Genomic DNA, 16,565 nt, shown 5'->3' with positions numbered 1-16,565 from the left:
AATTACACACCACCGCAGTGATAGCATTTCACTTAGCCCACACACTCCCGTCTCCAAAGCCTGCTTGCCTCGTCATATTGCCTCGGTGTGCTGCTCACATTTTCCGCCCTCATAAGAAAAAGAAAGACACGTCAAATGAAGATCTGATTTCAAATGGCTCTGCTGTCTTTACATAAGCAACGATACAGTTACATTAAAAAGGACCACAGTGGACATAAAAAAATAAAAATAAAAAAAAAAACATTCCCCAGCCAGCGCTGCTAGATGCAGAACTAGGATTAAAGCCCCTTGTAAATGAAAATGTAATTAAGTGTTCAGGAGATCATGAGTAGCGTCTGAAAGAAGGATATTCGCACTTAATCCCGAACAATGAAAGCGATAAAGCAGCGGCGTGATGTGATGGAGAAATAAAGCCAATTATGTGCACGCTAGGTCATGCCCTTTTGCTTGGCGGTATGACCCCAAGGGAGCAGTTGGAACAACGTGGCTCTTTAAAAGATGGAGAGGAGGGGGATCCAGCTACATGGCTGGCAGGGCAGAGGGTCCCAGCAGGGCTACACACAGTCTGAGAGTCTGTCACCAATGCTGACACAAGACGGGTCCATTAATCTACCCCACACACCCACACCTGACACATGTACAGCGAATAAAGAAAGACTACATGGCTCCATCATAAGACGAGAACAAAATCCTCTGAGTGCTACATAAACAATATCCTTGTGTGACATTTAGTTGTTTGTGTTTGGTTCCAGTCCCAGGCTTCAAGAGACTTTTTTCAGGGTTATGAGGCTGCACGTGTGTATATGTGTGCGTGCGAGTGTTTATGCATCTCTGAATGCGTGTGCAGCTCAAAGCCTGGACGTATCAAGGTTAGGTCTACAATTTACACTACAAGTCAGACAAAAATCCTAAACCCCTTACAGAAAAGCCTTCCAGGTTCCATGGCACCAATAATACGAGCCGAGCTGAACCTCGCTTTTATTGAGAGTGATTAAACAGTATAATGTCAAGAGAAACTTTTATAATTAGCAGCAATTTGGGCCCTGTTAAAAAAAATATATATATATATAATAAATAAATAAATAAAATTGAAGTTGACACTTTTCACTGGTCAAGATCATCATAAAAGCTAAATCTTACAGGAAACTATCGCACACTCGTTAGCGCTTGACACGTGCCCGGGCTGCGCTACACGTGCCTTAAGCATTATGAGGCCCATAATTAATTAACTGCAAGGACAAAAGGACAAACTGGTGATGAAACGGTGAGGACATTCTTCATGCACAGCTTCACGGAGAGATTCATTAGCGGATAAACAATGTTTTGTTCCTTCATTCAGAGAGCCGTGCCGATTATTTGCATTCACAATGACTCAGAGCCTGAGCATGAAAATCAACACAAAGTGGCTTCTCAAAAAAAAAAAAGAATTATCCTTCTTTCCTTTTAAATGAGTTGCACAAGTTGCATGCGGTGGTGAAGGGGGGAAAAAACCAAACCAAAAAAAATAAAAAGCTTAGGAGACCTTCTCCACCCTCTGTAATTTATGACTCATGGGAAAGGTCTGGAGAGAAGGCAAAAGAACAAAGACGTGCAAAGCCAGAGAGAGAGAGGGGGGGGGGGGTAGAGGGAGGGAGAAAGAGAGAGAGAGAAAAGGAGGTTTAATGAGGAATGATAGCTAAGGGAGTGCATCTGTAGCCACTGAACAGGATAAAACCAGCATTTAGGTGACAGGGTTAGGCCACTTTGACAACCAGCCAAGGATTGACATGAGGAAGATGGTTGGACACCAGATACCAATCATGCTCACTACTCAATCAGGTGCTTTTGCTTTTGCATAAAACAAACAAACAAAGAAACGGTTTACGTGAAGCACAGAGAAGTATTTGGGGCAGCCAGGATTGCGGTTCGGGGTTAGCTAGTGCACTTACTGTATACTTGCCAAGAACGTAAGCGCAAGCCAGTTCAACCAAACCCAGGATGGTCTGAGCCAAATAGAGACTCATCTCTCAAATCATCAGCTAGTTGCAAAACAACACACCAAGAGAGAGGTGACGGTCTGACAAACGCAGTCATGAGATGTTATTTCTCACATGGTTATGGATTGTCGGGATAAAAAAATAAAATAAAAAAAACCCACTGATCCGGCAGCCAAACAAAAGGCGGCATTGTGGGTTACAGATGAGGGCGATCGAGGCGTAATTTCATAATCGCTGGCCTGCGAGCTGCGCACACATCGATACGAGTCAGTGAAGGGCCACGGGCCTTTAGAGGAGGCTGGCAGATGGATATCAATACAGTAATCTGGGCAGGGGAAAAGAAAGATTAGGGGAAGAAAGCGAGCACTGCTGAGGTGTTAAGGTACTCCCCTGAGAATGCAGCAGGCCAAGTGGAGCGTGACGGGCGACAAACAACAGAGAACGGGAGAAAGAGAGAGTGAGAGAGCGAGTGAGAAAAGGAAGGAGACAGAAAGACTAAGCAAGAGAGTTGTTTGGTGCGAAGAGCTGCTCAGTAGAAATTTATTTCAACCCTCTAACCTTGTATTTACCACTGCCTCCTGCAATTACCACTCAAAACTAGCTCGCGAGTGGACCCTTGTCCTCCATGTTTTATGCAAATCGCGATGTAAAACAAGACCACAGCCACTAACAAAGTGTTAAATGGAACCAGATCAATGCTTAATCAAACAGAACCCACCGTGACAACCTGAAACCACTAACGCTGCAGTCCACACAAGAGCCTCTTTCATTAGAGGAGCTTAATGTATTGTACTGTACACCCCCCCCACCCACACTCAGTGAAGGCACTCGAGTGTTTGTTTAACTCTCATCTGAGATCGGCTCCTGAAGGACGTTGTATTCTGATGTGGGTATAAATGGCAGGTAGACTGTCAAGACTAAGTTTCATTGAGAAAGTGCTCTTGATTTTGCCGTGGTTCTCCATGGCTAACTGCTCCACTCCCTCTATCGTGTGCACAACTAGCGTGTGACACAGTTAGAAGAGAAAAAAAATATCCACAGGGCAAACTCTTAAAGGAAACGCTCTGTGCAGCGCGGCGGCCGCAATAATGAGGTCATCAAAACATCCCGGCTGCATGAAATGCATGTGAAGAGGGGAGTGTCCACTTTGAGATGTTAATTATGCTTTTTATTTTTCGTGAACAAAAAAGAGTGGAGAGCTTGTGGTGGAAAAAAGGGGGGAAAAAAAAGGTGTTTCCCCTTGATCTCCTTCCCCTCGTTTGGGTTCCACTTGCAGTGTACTGGCAGCATGTGAAAGCTCAGTCTGGGGTTTTGAGCGGAGCACTTCAAAAGTGCCTTTGTTAAACAATGCATGAGAAGCAATTGCTCGCCGTAATGATATCATTACCAGAATCACGGGCGCTGACTGCTGTCTCTCCTGTCCTGTACGGAGGAGAGGAGATGAGATGAGAGTGCGAGAGAAAACATTTCCACTTTAGCACATGTGACATCGCTTTCAATGACAGCCTTATTACCGCACCAGACTATGTTCTGATCACTTTCAAAGCCTGCCATTGTCCCTGAGCCCGTCACCGAAAATGTACGCTCGCATGTAAACAAGTTTGTGGGCTCCAGACTCCAGCTGCGGCTCTGGCACGATAAACAAACCGACTAATGGCTGTGTGTAAATATAGTGGAGCTAAATGCACATATTCACCGGCAAGCATGCTGAGCTGCAGGCCAGTCAAATACACTTGCAACACACAACCAGGCACCATCCACATTGTGCTGCTTAAAACGCTGATGTGTAATAGTACAAATATATCAAAGACTTGAGTTTTTTAACACATCTTCATTGACTGATTGAAGTAGCAACCTGCTATAATTTCATTAAGATGGTGAAAAGCTAGGCTGGCTTGTTTTGAGGGATTTGTATACAGAAACTCAATGCTAAAGTGTGTTAAACAAGTTATGGATGCAAACAATGTGGAGAGCATAATGATTGGCTGAGGTCTTCAGTGAAGCAGAGAACTTCATGACCATTTACACAACTAGAGGAAGACCTATAGAAGAAGATGAAAAAAACTATGGTGGTACAGGAGTAACCAAATGATAGAGGACAAAAAAATGTGGTAAATACTAGATATTTTGTGAAACCTTTGCCATAGCAGCAATACATTAGCTTGGGGCATGCCATATCTGAAACAATCAATCATGCACTTGGTTCTAGATACAGCAAGCCTACACAAAAATGTCAATTTTCTCCACAATTTTTGTTTGTGGAAGCTAGGCAAACATTATGCAACATTGTGCTGTTTGGAATCAGTTAAACATGCATCAATATGCATCCTTTATACAACTAAACAACTGGGGGTTAAAGGCCTTTCACAAGGGCCCAAGAGGAGCAGCTTAATAGTGCTGGAAATTGAACTCATTACTTTCTGATCATAAGCATCTATGGAAATATAGGCCTTGCTCAGTGGCCCAGGAGTGGCCGCTTTGTGTGGGTGGGATTTGAACTCACAAACTTTGGTTCCAAAGTCCAATGCCTTAACCACTAAATTACCACCTCCCCCTTAATCTCAATCTCTGAGCTACCATTTCCTTGTTAAAACAGTCCTCACTGTCCACTTTCCAATGTCTCTAAAGAGTTTCAGCCAAATGCTGAAATTCAGATGGCCACATCAAGGCCCCAATCAAATGGTCCAGATGCAAAAGTGGTTGAATGCAAAAATATAATAAATCATAAATGACCCCAAAATATAATTAATTTCTATTTATTATTTTAACCATACAAATGTGTAAACGGTCCTTATTTCAGTTAAGACTTCAAAGGGGTTCTACTTGGAATTTATATACATTTATACTGTTCTGTAAATGAAGAAGACTTAAGGGTTTTAGATTGAACTCTTCCACCTTCACACCAACAGTGTTTGACATATCTACAAACAAAACCTCCTACTATTTCCTGCGCTCCCTGTAACACCATCTTATGTTTGTTCTGACAGCATTTTGGACTCAAAAGATATTTCAAGCAGACAGCTTCAGGTAGTCTATTCTCTAGAATGCTGCCTACAAGTAGATCATGATGGTGTGTGTTCAAAAACAACCAAAACTGCTGGTGAATTCTCTGGTCATGTGTGACAGGTGAGTGCAGCAGACGAGTCAGACGGGCATCGGGAATGATGATCTCATTAGAGAAATGACAGGTACTTCCCTGGAGACGCGTCAGTCCTCCCCTTGTTCCATGACACGAGATACGGGTGACAGCATGGACACGTGACTGTGTGTTTGTTCAAGTGCGCACGAGTCTGCGTGCGTAAATGTGTGTGCGAAGTTCAATAGTACTGCGCATCAGGGAAATCAAGCTGATTATTATGGTCAAGAGGAAAACACGGAATAGAAGTGAATAGAAATAAAATGCAATCACGATAAGTCTCTTAGACCGAAAAGGCAATAATCTCAATAATCCGCCTTCCCACAATCCTGCAAGTCTAACGGGACGCACGCCGAGCGTACGGTCCCACTCACGAGAACTGCCAAAAGTCAAGCTGGCTGATATATAGTGCAGCAGAGCATGCTGCTGTTAAACTTCTCCAAATCATACTGGCAACAACAAGCTGACATCCTGCACTCAGATGCTGTGAAAGAAATACACCGGCCATGCTGGCAGCTATTGATCTGCCCTCAGTGCCATGTCTTCTCTCCCATCCATCATTACTGTGCTGTTGCACACACAGGGCTATAGGCAGTATGTGTGTGTGTGTGTGTGTGTGTGTGTGTGTGTGTTTGTGTGTGTGTGTAAATATGTGTATATGTGTGTCTCAAAGCCCAGACCTCCCTGTCCACCTCCCTCAGTGGAAAAATAGCTTTTGTGGCTCGTGCTAAAGGATATTCTGGGCGAAAGCTTCTAAACTCTCAGATTATAGTTGTTAGGTGAACTTTTCCAGCGCAAAACCCTACTACACACACACACACACACACACACACACACACACACACACACACACACCTTGAAGGTCACTTTTAAGCTACAAAATAAGAAAAGAAAAAAAGGATGCCTCCAATAAAATTTTCTAGTTAGTTAGAAATGATGAAACATTATACTGGAGGCATTTGACATTCCTTTTAACAGTCATTTAATTTGACTTCTATAGAGCTTTTAATAATAAAAAAAAGCAGCTTTACAGAAATCCAGATGTAGCTGTCGAACTTCAATGAAAAAAATCTGAGGTAACAATCGCAAGGAAAAAGTCTATGAGACGACATAAGGAAGAAACCTCAAGGGGAACCAGACAGAGAGAGCATTTTCCCAACAGATTACTTATATTTGCATGTAAGGAGATTCAGATTTTTCCAATAATGATCTATGATGATTAAAATCCACTGATTAGATGAAAAGGTGATATTTATTTAATACCAATGTTCTTACTGTAACCAGGTCAGCATTCGTTTTTTTTTTTTTTTTTTGAAGTTATGTGAAACATCACAGGCATGATAAGAGCATACTTTAAAACAGGTTGTGTCCTGTGTTTATAAGTCAGCTTGTTTTGGCTTGTCTGACCTCTTATAGGAATAACCAGTACTTGATTGGTGCACACCCAGCATATATACACACCATCTGCGAGTTGGTATATTCCTGAGAATATTGTTTCCTAGCATAAATTATTGCTAGCATCTGCTTACTTCACTACATTCACCTCCATCAAATGCTTTCAAGCTATATTTATTTTTTATCAACAGTGAGAATAAACAAAAAAAACACCATACTAAAACATCTTATATAACTGACACAAACATGCAGTAATAGTGCAACAATTCCCAAATGATTAGCAGGGCATAGAAACTTGTAGGTACACAATGCAGGTCAAAAGCAGCGCTCGGTTTGTGCTAAACGATGCATTTGTTATTACGTAACTTGCAGATTATTTCGCGTGAGAACTATTATTTCTCGTGGTGTAGCCAAGCCTTTGGTCAGAATGACAAAAACTGATGCATTAACAAACAAATCTGTGCTTGGGTTTCCGAGTCCAAATTCAGGAGCCGTGCTGACAACTAGTGCATGCAGTCTGGAAAGTAAATCTCTCTCCCTAACAAGTCTAATTGTGTCTCTCACAATGTCGCCTTGGCGGCCGTTCCACAGGAGGCGTATGCAGATAGTCAGGCTTTAATTGAGTGCTGTGGGTGATGCCATGGGAGACTACTTGAGTGTACAGCCTGCACTCAAGTTCCCTTGACAGCATCTTCTCTTATGCGTTTTTTTAATTACCTCACCCCCTCCACTCCCTACTTCCCTCCTTTCCTCCCTCGCTTTCTCTCTCAATCCTCCCTTACTGTGTGTCTCAGCAGTCCACAATGTTCATCTCTCTTGCAAAATAGAAGGAAATGCTTTAAAAGTTTGCAAGAGAGTCCTGTGGCTGCATGGGGGCCCAAAAAAAGCGGATTGTGGAGGCTCAAAGCTTTAGAACCTGTTTGAATGTCAGTGAGCTCTGTGGCACTTGACATCTGTTTTCAAGCGTGTGTGTGCGTGTGTGGCTGGGGCTAAATCAGTTGTGGGATGCAGGCCTAGCGTCATGCGAATCTCTCGCTGCCTCAGGCTTCTTTCACAACCTGCCTGTCACGCAGATGCAAACAGGAAGGGAAGACACACTCGCACACTAAAGCATGAGCTTCATTGCCACTGCAACCACATGTGTGAGCGCACACACACACACACACACACACACACACACACACACACACAAATATCGTCACGCACACAAGATGAAAAGGCAGAAGTCCGCAATCAGTAACTCGATTGTGACTAATGTAAATAATGCATGCACGGAATGTGTAACCAAGTTTCAGTTTATCTGCACATCCTTCTGTCTTTGTCCTGGCAAATGTCAAAAAGCAACCATCCGATTTCCCCTTTGGTCCGGAGCAGCGCAGAGCTCAATAATATTATTCATGTCTGAGCAGGACGGGGTGGTGGAGGTTTTTGGGAAAAGGCCTTTGGGCAGATCTGCACAATGAGCCAGCTCTCTCAGGCTTTCCCTCGGTCCTTGTCTTTCTGTCCCTATCTCTCTCACGCTGTCTCATAAGCAGCAACGGAGCAATTTCAATCATTTCGCAACCTCCCAGCAATCATAGCTTCAACTCCCCTGTTATTTAAAACAATCTGAGCACCGTGCTGGAGTTAATCACTGCTTTACACTACATCAGTCAGGGTTATTCATTCTGTTCCAATTAATCATGACGTTTTTTCTACATTGTCTGAGCCCTCTACTGCACAAATTCATCTGTAATGACAATTCACACTGTTGAATTTGATCACGTGTGCTGGCAAATGGAGGGCAAATTGTTTGCCATTGTGTGTGTGTGTGTGTGTGTGTGTGTGTGTGTGTGCAGGCACTATGGTAAGAATGTGTATGGCGTTATTTGTTGAGCGCCATCTGCTTTTGGCTCGGACCGCTCTGTGCACTCGCTTAATTAACCTAACTGGAGGCCATTACATTTCCTGAATCGTTTCACTTTCTCTGGTTTATGTCGTGAAGCGGGGAAGGACTCAATTAGGCCAGTGCTGCTCCCTGGATATTACATACTTCATGTTTGCCAGTTAAGGAGGCGAGCAGCTCAGTGTGCCCACCACTGCGAGCGCAGATAAAGGCCCGTCTCTCGTACGCGGACGAGATCCAGCTGCCAAAACACTCCACAAGAGTAATGCAGTAACACCCCAGACTGCGAAAGGCTCTAACGGGCGATGTGGATCTGTACGTGTAGCGCCCTAATTATCTCATTAGTTTAGCTAAAAGGGAGGTGGTGGCCATGTTGGTTTTTAAACGGATTAGCACAGCTGTTCCTGCCATAAGAAGCCCGAGTGGGAGCTGGGTGATTGGGAGGAATACTGGTGTTTAATATCTAATCAGCCGTTAGCGTGTCAGAGGAGGGAGGGAAGAACTGCGGTGCTGCTGAGAGGAGATCCAGAGCAAGCCGCAGTGTTTCAGCCTGTCAGGCCTGATGCACAGCAGTCTTACACACACAAACACAATTTACCACACTGGCTGTCTGTCACAGTGTGCTACACCACACACGCATACACACACTTGGGGCTATGGAACCGTGATGACTCCCAGAAGACAGAGACACTCACCGATCATGAAATACGAGAGTAATTGAAGGGGATTGTGGAATGTCTAGCCCCCTGATGGCACCCTTATAGAGATTATGTGACAAAGACAGAAAAGCATGGGCTAAGCTAAACTTCATACACAAACTCCCTTTCTAATCAGTGCGTACTTACTAAGAGACATAACTTGTTTCACACATGCTCCTCTTTACTGTTAAACGCTATTACATGCACATAATCAATACATTAAGTGTTTTACCACTAAGGAAGATTAGAGGACTGATTAGACAGACTTTCTCCCACATCATTATGCATCTGTATTCACAACAAAGATTTCCTGTAGAGTAAGTAAAAAGCATTTCTAAAAGATCTTTAAGTACTATAAGGTAAGCTCAATTGCTTCTACACATCAGAATGACACTATCGTTTAAAATAAAGATTCTAACTGAGACTTGGGTCTTTCCCTGACAGCGTGAGCTAGTTTATTGGAGGTCACCTAGCAGGCATGCTAATTTAGTGATAAGTATTAGCATATTCATTGATTTTGGTATTTTTAATAAACCCGAGGCCTTTAAAGGCTATGTATAAATATTGGATATTGGTTTGAATAATTTGAACAATGGTTCCTAATGAACAACTTTAAAACCTAGTGGTTTCATCACTTGTCTTGTGCCATGGAGCTGTGAAAGGATTAAAACGATGTCACATAAGCGGCAAAATCTTTCGAGATGGTTTAAGGAGGCCTGTGTAATTACGCACCGATCTTTGCCGACTTACCGCCTCGTTGCCGAACAGGATGTCCACATAGGGCATGACCTTCATTAGCGAATCTTTAAAGAACTCGCTAATGAAGGGAGCAGAGAGGTTCATGCAGAAGATCTTGTTGTTCTCCGAGGCATGCTTTGCCACCTTCAGGATCGACTCCAAAGACACGGTCAAGAAGAAACCCTGCAAGAGGATAGGAATGCTAGTGATTAGGCCATTGCATCAAGACACTTTATACGTGTGTTGCAATGATTATTTCAAAATACAACAGTGCTTACATAAATTAACCATTACTTGAACGCACCGATCGCAAACACATTGTTTGGGCATCATTTTCCAAACGTGCGGTGGAATATGCAAGCTCGTTTTTATCCTTATCACTCGGTCTGCATGGAGAATGATAAGGATGAAAGGGAGCAAGGAAACCTCAGGACCGTACTGAGAGCGCAAACAATTACAAGCGAACAACGGAGGAGAAATGTCCATGCCGGGAAGCGGTAAACAGTGTTCAGCTTGATATAATGGACTGCATGATGAGGCACAAATAGGATTAACGGTTAATGCGATAAGAAGGAATGATGACAAATGCAGTCCAGAATTACTGTGGCGCTTCAATCAGATATCACACAGAGGTCACAGAGACTATCCAATAAAACAAAGGGAACCTTTACCACCCGGTACGCGTCCTGAAGACCGCTTACACAACATGCTTACGCCTGGACCAGAGGTCTCGGATAAAGTGCAGAGGAAACTGTGCAGTAGGTACAGTATGAAAGCACAGAAAACGGGTGAGCAAAATGGCCAGTGTAGGACAGGGTGCCAACAGGACACAGCACAGATCACTAACTTTTACACTGAGCAGTTTGTTTGTCAGGATTGAAACTCTACAAAAACTGTTTAGCACGCTGAATTACCCCGACTGTATCAGAACTGCAGTCAAGCAGAAGAGAGCTAGTCCAAACACATGGAGCGATTTCCCCTCTCAGTGGCTTAGCATGGCCTAAGAGAGCCGTCTGAGAGCAAAGAGATGGCAGCTCTCCAGCCCTTGTTCTAGGAGGAGGGAAAGAAGAAAGAGGGAGAAAGAACAAGAGCAAGAGGAAAAAAAACCAAAAAAACATGCTAGCATCTGATGAAGTGGAAAACAAAGGTCTTGTCTGGACTCTTCTTACTGAGAAACAAGAGAGTCTACTCTGGCCATTGTGAGAATGAATACGAAGCAGGTAAGGAAACACCTTCACGTTTAAACCTGAAACCAAACACTAGCCTTGTAGCTTTGATACAGTTCATCTTGCACTGAGAATAATTCAGAGGCACTGTATAGGAGAGAGCTGAAGGGAAGGGGGGTTAAAAAAAAAAAAAAAGGCGGGACTGAACACAATAGGCCGAGTGAGAGAATAAGCAAAGGGTACATCATGGAGAGACTAGTGCTTTTACACAGGCTAACACAGGCGCTCTGAGAACACTCCATTAAAACAGATAAGGCTTTTGTGGCTGAGAGTGGAAAGAGGAGAGAAGTGACCTTCATGTGTTTACTGTGACTGTGTCAGCTTTTTATGCTGTTCGCCAGAGGAATAAAAAAAAAATTAAATAATTAAAAAAAAAGCACTGTCTGGCTGCAGGGCCTACAACAAAATGCGTTAAGTGGGCGAAACATTATGTGAACTATCTATAGTGTTAGTCATTACAAAATGTCCTCGTTTTCTCTCCCAAGTCCACAATATAAAGCATGCTGCTGAAGATTTCCACAAAGCTGTCAGGGAAATTTATCATCACCCATGCCTATAATACGGCTTAGAAACACTCCTTGGCAAAGATATCATGAGGATGTCTCGAGAAGCTTAGCCAGGGCAAGAAGACACATCAGCCAAGTATTCCAAATATTATATACAGTAGACATAAAACATACAATACAGTCAGGGGCAAAAGTTTACATGGAGACAAAAACTGACAACCACAAAACATTGTGTGATCCAGTGACACACGTTCCTGCATTACGACAAGCATGTTTTTGCCTATTTTGCGATATTCGAGTTTAACAGTCTATAAAGTTTTCAACTTGAACTTTTTCACATTTTGCAGTTACATCCTGAAACGTGAAATGCGATAATATGTTAGAAAACATACTGAGAGTCAAAACATACTGAAATAGGAAAGAAAAATCAATACATCTTAAAATACAGTAATCCCCCGCTTTTACTGCGGTTCGAATTTCGTGTCCAAGGTTTATCACTGAATCGCCTTTGCCATGTAACTAATTTGTTTAGCTGATTTTCCCGGTCTCTCGCGGACAGCACGATAGACCAAAAAACTTATAGGGAATTGTTTTTATTGAGTTTTATGTTGAAATAATTAAATGTATTAATAAAAAAATAAATATTCATTGTAAAATGTATACAGTACTGTATACATAAAATAGCATGTTTGGGGTGGTGTCCGTTTATTGCATTTCTTTTTTTGTACGTACGGGTGGCTTTGGAACGTAACCACCGAATTAAACGGGGGATTACTTGTAAAAATAGTGTTAATGTCCAGTTGCTGTGAAAACAACAAATCACCTGATCTCATTATAAATACTTATAGTCCTGGAAGAACCCAGAGTTTGTTAGAGAAATGAAATATTCCTAACTTTAAAGAGCACTGTGAAATCCGGTTAGTAAAAATGGAAAATATTTGGCACAGTTGTGCTTAGAGAAGTTCCTCCATCAAAAGATTAGTCCAATTATTAAGAGAAGCATCTACATGGCCAAGGCTAATTCTGGCTAAGGAAAGTTCAAATGGTATATATATATATATATATATATATATATATATATATATATATATATATATATATATATATATATATATGCTTAATGTACACTATATAGACAAAAGTATTAGAACACACTTTTTTCCAGCCATACATGTCTAATACTATGTACAGTACACACTTGTCGTTCTTCCACAAACTGTTTTTGGATGCGGTAGTGTTAAATTAAGATGACTCAGACCTGTTCCAGTGCACAAAGCAAGCTCCATAAAAATATGGTTTACATGGGCTGGAGTGGAAGATCTTTAGTGGCCTGATACAGAACTCTTAATCCTACTAAATACCAATTTGGGATGAATTGGAACACTGACTTTAATTTCAATGATTGGACAAATCATTGAAATTTCAATTTCAAGGCAAATTTCAATGATTGGACAAGTTTTTAAAAGGCACACACCTCTCTATAGAAGGCCTCACTGCAGACAATGCATATCAGAGCATATCACCAAGCCATAACAGGACTGTCTTTCTAACGTAGGTAAAAAAAAAATCTTACTTTTTCATTTCAAACATAATACAACAAACAGAAGTAAAAAAAAAAAAAAAGAAAAAAAAAGAAAAAGAAAAAAAAAAGAAATATTTTATTGAAATTGTTTGTGAATGAAAAGAGAGGTGCTGCAAGTCTCCTGCTCCATGATGTCGACTGTAGGCGCTCCTACGATGATCAGCGGGTGATGCAACTAGTGTCCCACAAACCAGACGAATGGATCATGTGCATCCTACTGTTTTCATTTCCACTGGAAGTCGCTGAACCAAATCGCCCCATACTTGCCTCAAGTTGAACTTTTCTCAACATTGTCCTGTCGCTGGACACACAAACATCGAGTCCCTCATGTCACCAGAAAACAAATGGCCTCCTGTCACTTTTTCTGCGGCAAATCACTGTATGTGTACAAACATCTTTAAAAATAAACATAGTACCTAATAATACCCTCTCACATATCCTAAAGCTGAACCCCGGATCTTTTGGATCCTGTTGAAGGATATGATTGAACATTTTGCAAACTCTGCGGTCAAATTCTAAAGTAATTGCGAATGCAAATTTGGAATGCCTTACAGACACATGCAATTTATCTTATGGTCAGATCTGCAGCTATTTCAAATAGAACTATTGCACTATAATAGCTGCTTTTCGTAGGAATCTGCTGTGTCCTGTGTTGTGTTTGGCTGTCTGTGGTAACTATGGTGCTCCTGTTTGAAAGAGATTTTTATCTCGATGTGACTACCCTAGTAAAAGTAAAATAAAGGTTAAATAAAATGTAAAAAAAAGATTTTTCCCTCAACTGTAGGCTATTTGCAAGGACAAAGTCCAGACTCTGATGCAAATATTTACTGCTTTGCGGAAGCGGTTTTTTCTTTTCTTTTTTTTTTTGGTAAAAGCTGTAAAGAATCAGCCACAGAACCATGTAGAAATGGATCTCTGGAGACAAACATAGGGATGGTTAGACAGAACGAGGCCCACTGGGGTGCAGGGGACTTCTGAAGGCTGCCTGAGCCGAACTAATGGTGTGTGTCTGTCTTTATGTGCGTGTGTGTTGGTACTTCTCCCATCATTAGCGCACCAAGGCTGTGATGTGCAAGCGTCAGGTAGGGGAAAAAATGGCCCCCTGCATTATAGTAACTTTAATGTTCTACTGCTTGAAGTTAGAGAGATAGCCAGGAGGAGACTGCTTTAATGGACACGCACTCCTCTTCCTGTCTGTGCTCGACTCAAGCACTCCTCTGGCACTTCACAGGCTCGTATGGAGGAAGCATGCAGGAAGCGTGCAGGAAGTTCAGAGGACATCAGTTTCAAGGCCCAAAAAAAAAAACAAGAGACGCTTCAAAAAGCATGACGTATGCACCAAGTATCAGTGCTGTCAGTCATCAATAAATCCATCTACCTAGGATAAATAAACTCTAGCTCACACACACAGTCGTCCCACTCACTGGACATCTGCTTCAGTTTATTCCAGCTCTTCAAAGGCCTGTGTTTAGTGCTCTCCACCCCTGTGTTAAACACTCTTTGCTCATGTGCTGACAGGTTTCTCCCAGTCCGTTCCCTCTGTGCTCTGACCCGGGCTGAGCTGTGAAGAGCTGTCCTCTCTCACACGCTGTCATAAGCTGCCTTTATCTGGGTTAGAGTGCTGCTTGAGGGATCGATACGCGCTGTGCTCCTGGCTGATTGCACTGACCTGACACCTGCCTATTGTACCGGCCATCTTTAACGAGTAATGCACTGCTGGAAGTCCTTTCCTCACTGGATTGGAGTGGATGATTGTCATCGACAAATAGAAACACATTGCCATAGAGTGGAGTCTCGCTGGCCGAGTCAATCACCTGCTAAAATCGAGAGATACCAGGCAGTTAGGTGGGCTTGTGTAAAGCTATGATATGATCGCTAGGAGACTACTTAACTAGCTAAAGAGCGTTACAAAAAAAATATCTTTATCAAACATAAGATTACTTTTCTCCCCATGAGCATATTTTTCGTTTGTTTTCATTCCGAGCCAGTCAATTAACCCAATAAACCTGATGATAAATCCATTTTAATAGAGAAGAGCAGCAGGATTCGGCATACCAAAGCTTTCGGAAGATGCGTTTGATGTTCGCCCCCCTACACCAGACTCCTCACAGTCCACGCAGCATCTGGTTCCTCTTTACCAGTCTATAGAAACATGTTCTACAGAGGCCTTATCTAATGCTGCTCAGATTAACAGTACAGAGTCTGCGACATGAAAGTCAGCAAGTTTGCCAAGTCCATTAAAGCGCACTGTCCCTCACCATACCACTGACATTTAAAATAAAAAAATCAAGCCATGGGGGCTTCAAAAAGTATATTTCCGGACATAAAAGCCGAAAAGAAAGGTCTGCAGCTGATTAAGAGATCAGCCTATTATGAGACAGCAGCTTTCAGTTCGCGCGAGCAGTGCAGGCAGTTATTATGTGATTACAGCTTTTCACTGGAAGCGTTTTGTCCATTGGACAGGTCGGATATCGGAAAATCTCGCAGGAGAATGCCAGCTCAGTAAGACAGGAATATGACAGCCAGAGACAGGAGAGGTGCTGATAGTAAGTGTGATAACTGACATCGGGTTTACGCTCAGGGTCATCCAGTTTAATCCTCTCAGGAAATCAGGCTGTCCTGAACAACAGCGCATCCAGGTATGGCACGTCTCATCTACAGGATGACTTAAGTACTCTCCTCCAGAGAGAGGGAGACTATTATATTCATCTCTAATAGCCATAAAGGGAAGGGCAGGGGGGAAAGAAATCAATTTTTTTGAAGAGCTGACACACTCCTCAAGCTTAAAAATGACTGTGTAAAGAAATTAGACACTAGAAAAATATGTAATCAGCAATTTAGCGATAATGTCCATAAATAAATAATCAGTGCCTCCATTAAGCTGACATGTATCTGGGCCGCGGTGCGTGACGCGATTAGCTGCTCACACACATACACGGCGCTCCATTAAGGAAAGCCATCCGTCCTCGCCCACTCCGCTCCGCTCCGGCACTTCAGGTGGAGTGTGTTATTCTGCAGCTTGGGGGAGGCAGGCCCAGAGCGCTCATTTGCACTACCATAAGACAGGTCGTAATTACACTGGCACGGCAGCACATTAGCTGCTGGAAAAGGTGAGAGCAGGAGGGCCTCGAACCTGAAGCATTAACCCTATCAGGAGGTTAACAGTGATGGGCATCGCAGCGCTAAAAGGGGTCCACTGGGGCTCCTGTAATTAGAAGAGCTGGATTTCTGCACACACAGAGAGATCAATGGCTTAAATTCCAACTTGTCTAACGTGTTGAGCTCCATTACCAAAATCAGCTAAAAGGCGAGCAAAGATGGTGGTGGGGGAATCAGCGATGAGGTATTTCTTGAGGATTTCAACCAGACAAAATGTTTAAAGCGTAAAGCCTTGGGATACCGGGACTAATGCATATAATTAAT

General features: G+C 42.6%; 1 protein-coding gene across 3 annotated transcripts in view; it reads right to left on the bottom strand.

Annotated features, from left to right (window-relative positions):
* Window positions 1–16,565, bottom strand: part of LOC310724352 (adenosine kinase-like) — a 48,079-nt gene that overhangs the window by 18,208 nt on the left and 13,306 nt on the right. For 2 of the 3 annotated variants that reach the window (XM_083538221.1, XM_083538220.1), the window contains exon 2: window positions 9,841–10,011. In XM_083538221.1, coding sequence (XP_083394347.1) covers window positions 9,841–9,933 — 93 coding nt within the window. In that variant the 5' untranslated portion in view covers window positions 9,934–10,011. Of the gene's footprint in view, window positions 1–9,840; window positions 10,012–10,742; window positions 10,962–16,565 lie in introns of those variants that run through there. The other variant, XM_083538219.1, reaches the window with a different exon arrangement.

Source organism: Silurus aristotelis, assembly GCF_946808225.1.
Source record: "Silurus aristotelis genome assembly, chromosome: 4".
NCBI lineage: Eukaryota > Metazoa > Chordata > Actinopteri > Siluriformes > Siluridae > Silurus > Silurus aristotelis.
The sequence above is the reverse complement of the archived record's forward strand: the minus strand, read 5'-3'. Positions and strand labels throughout refer to the sequence as shown.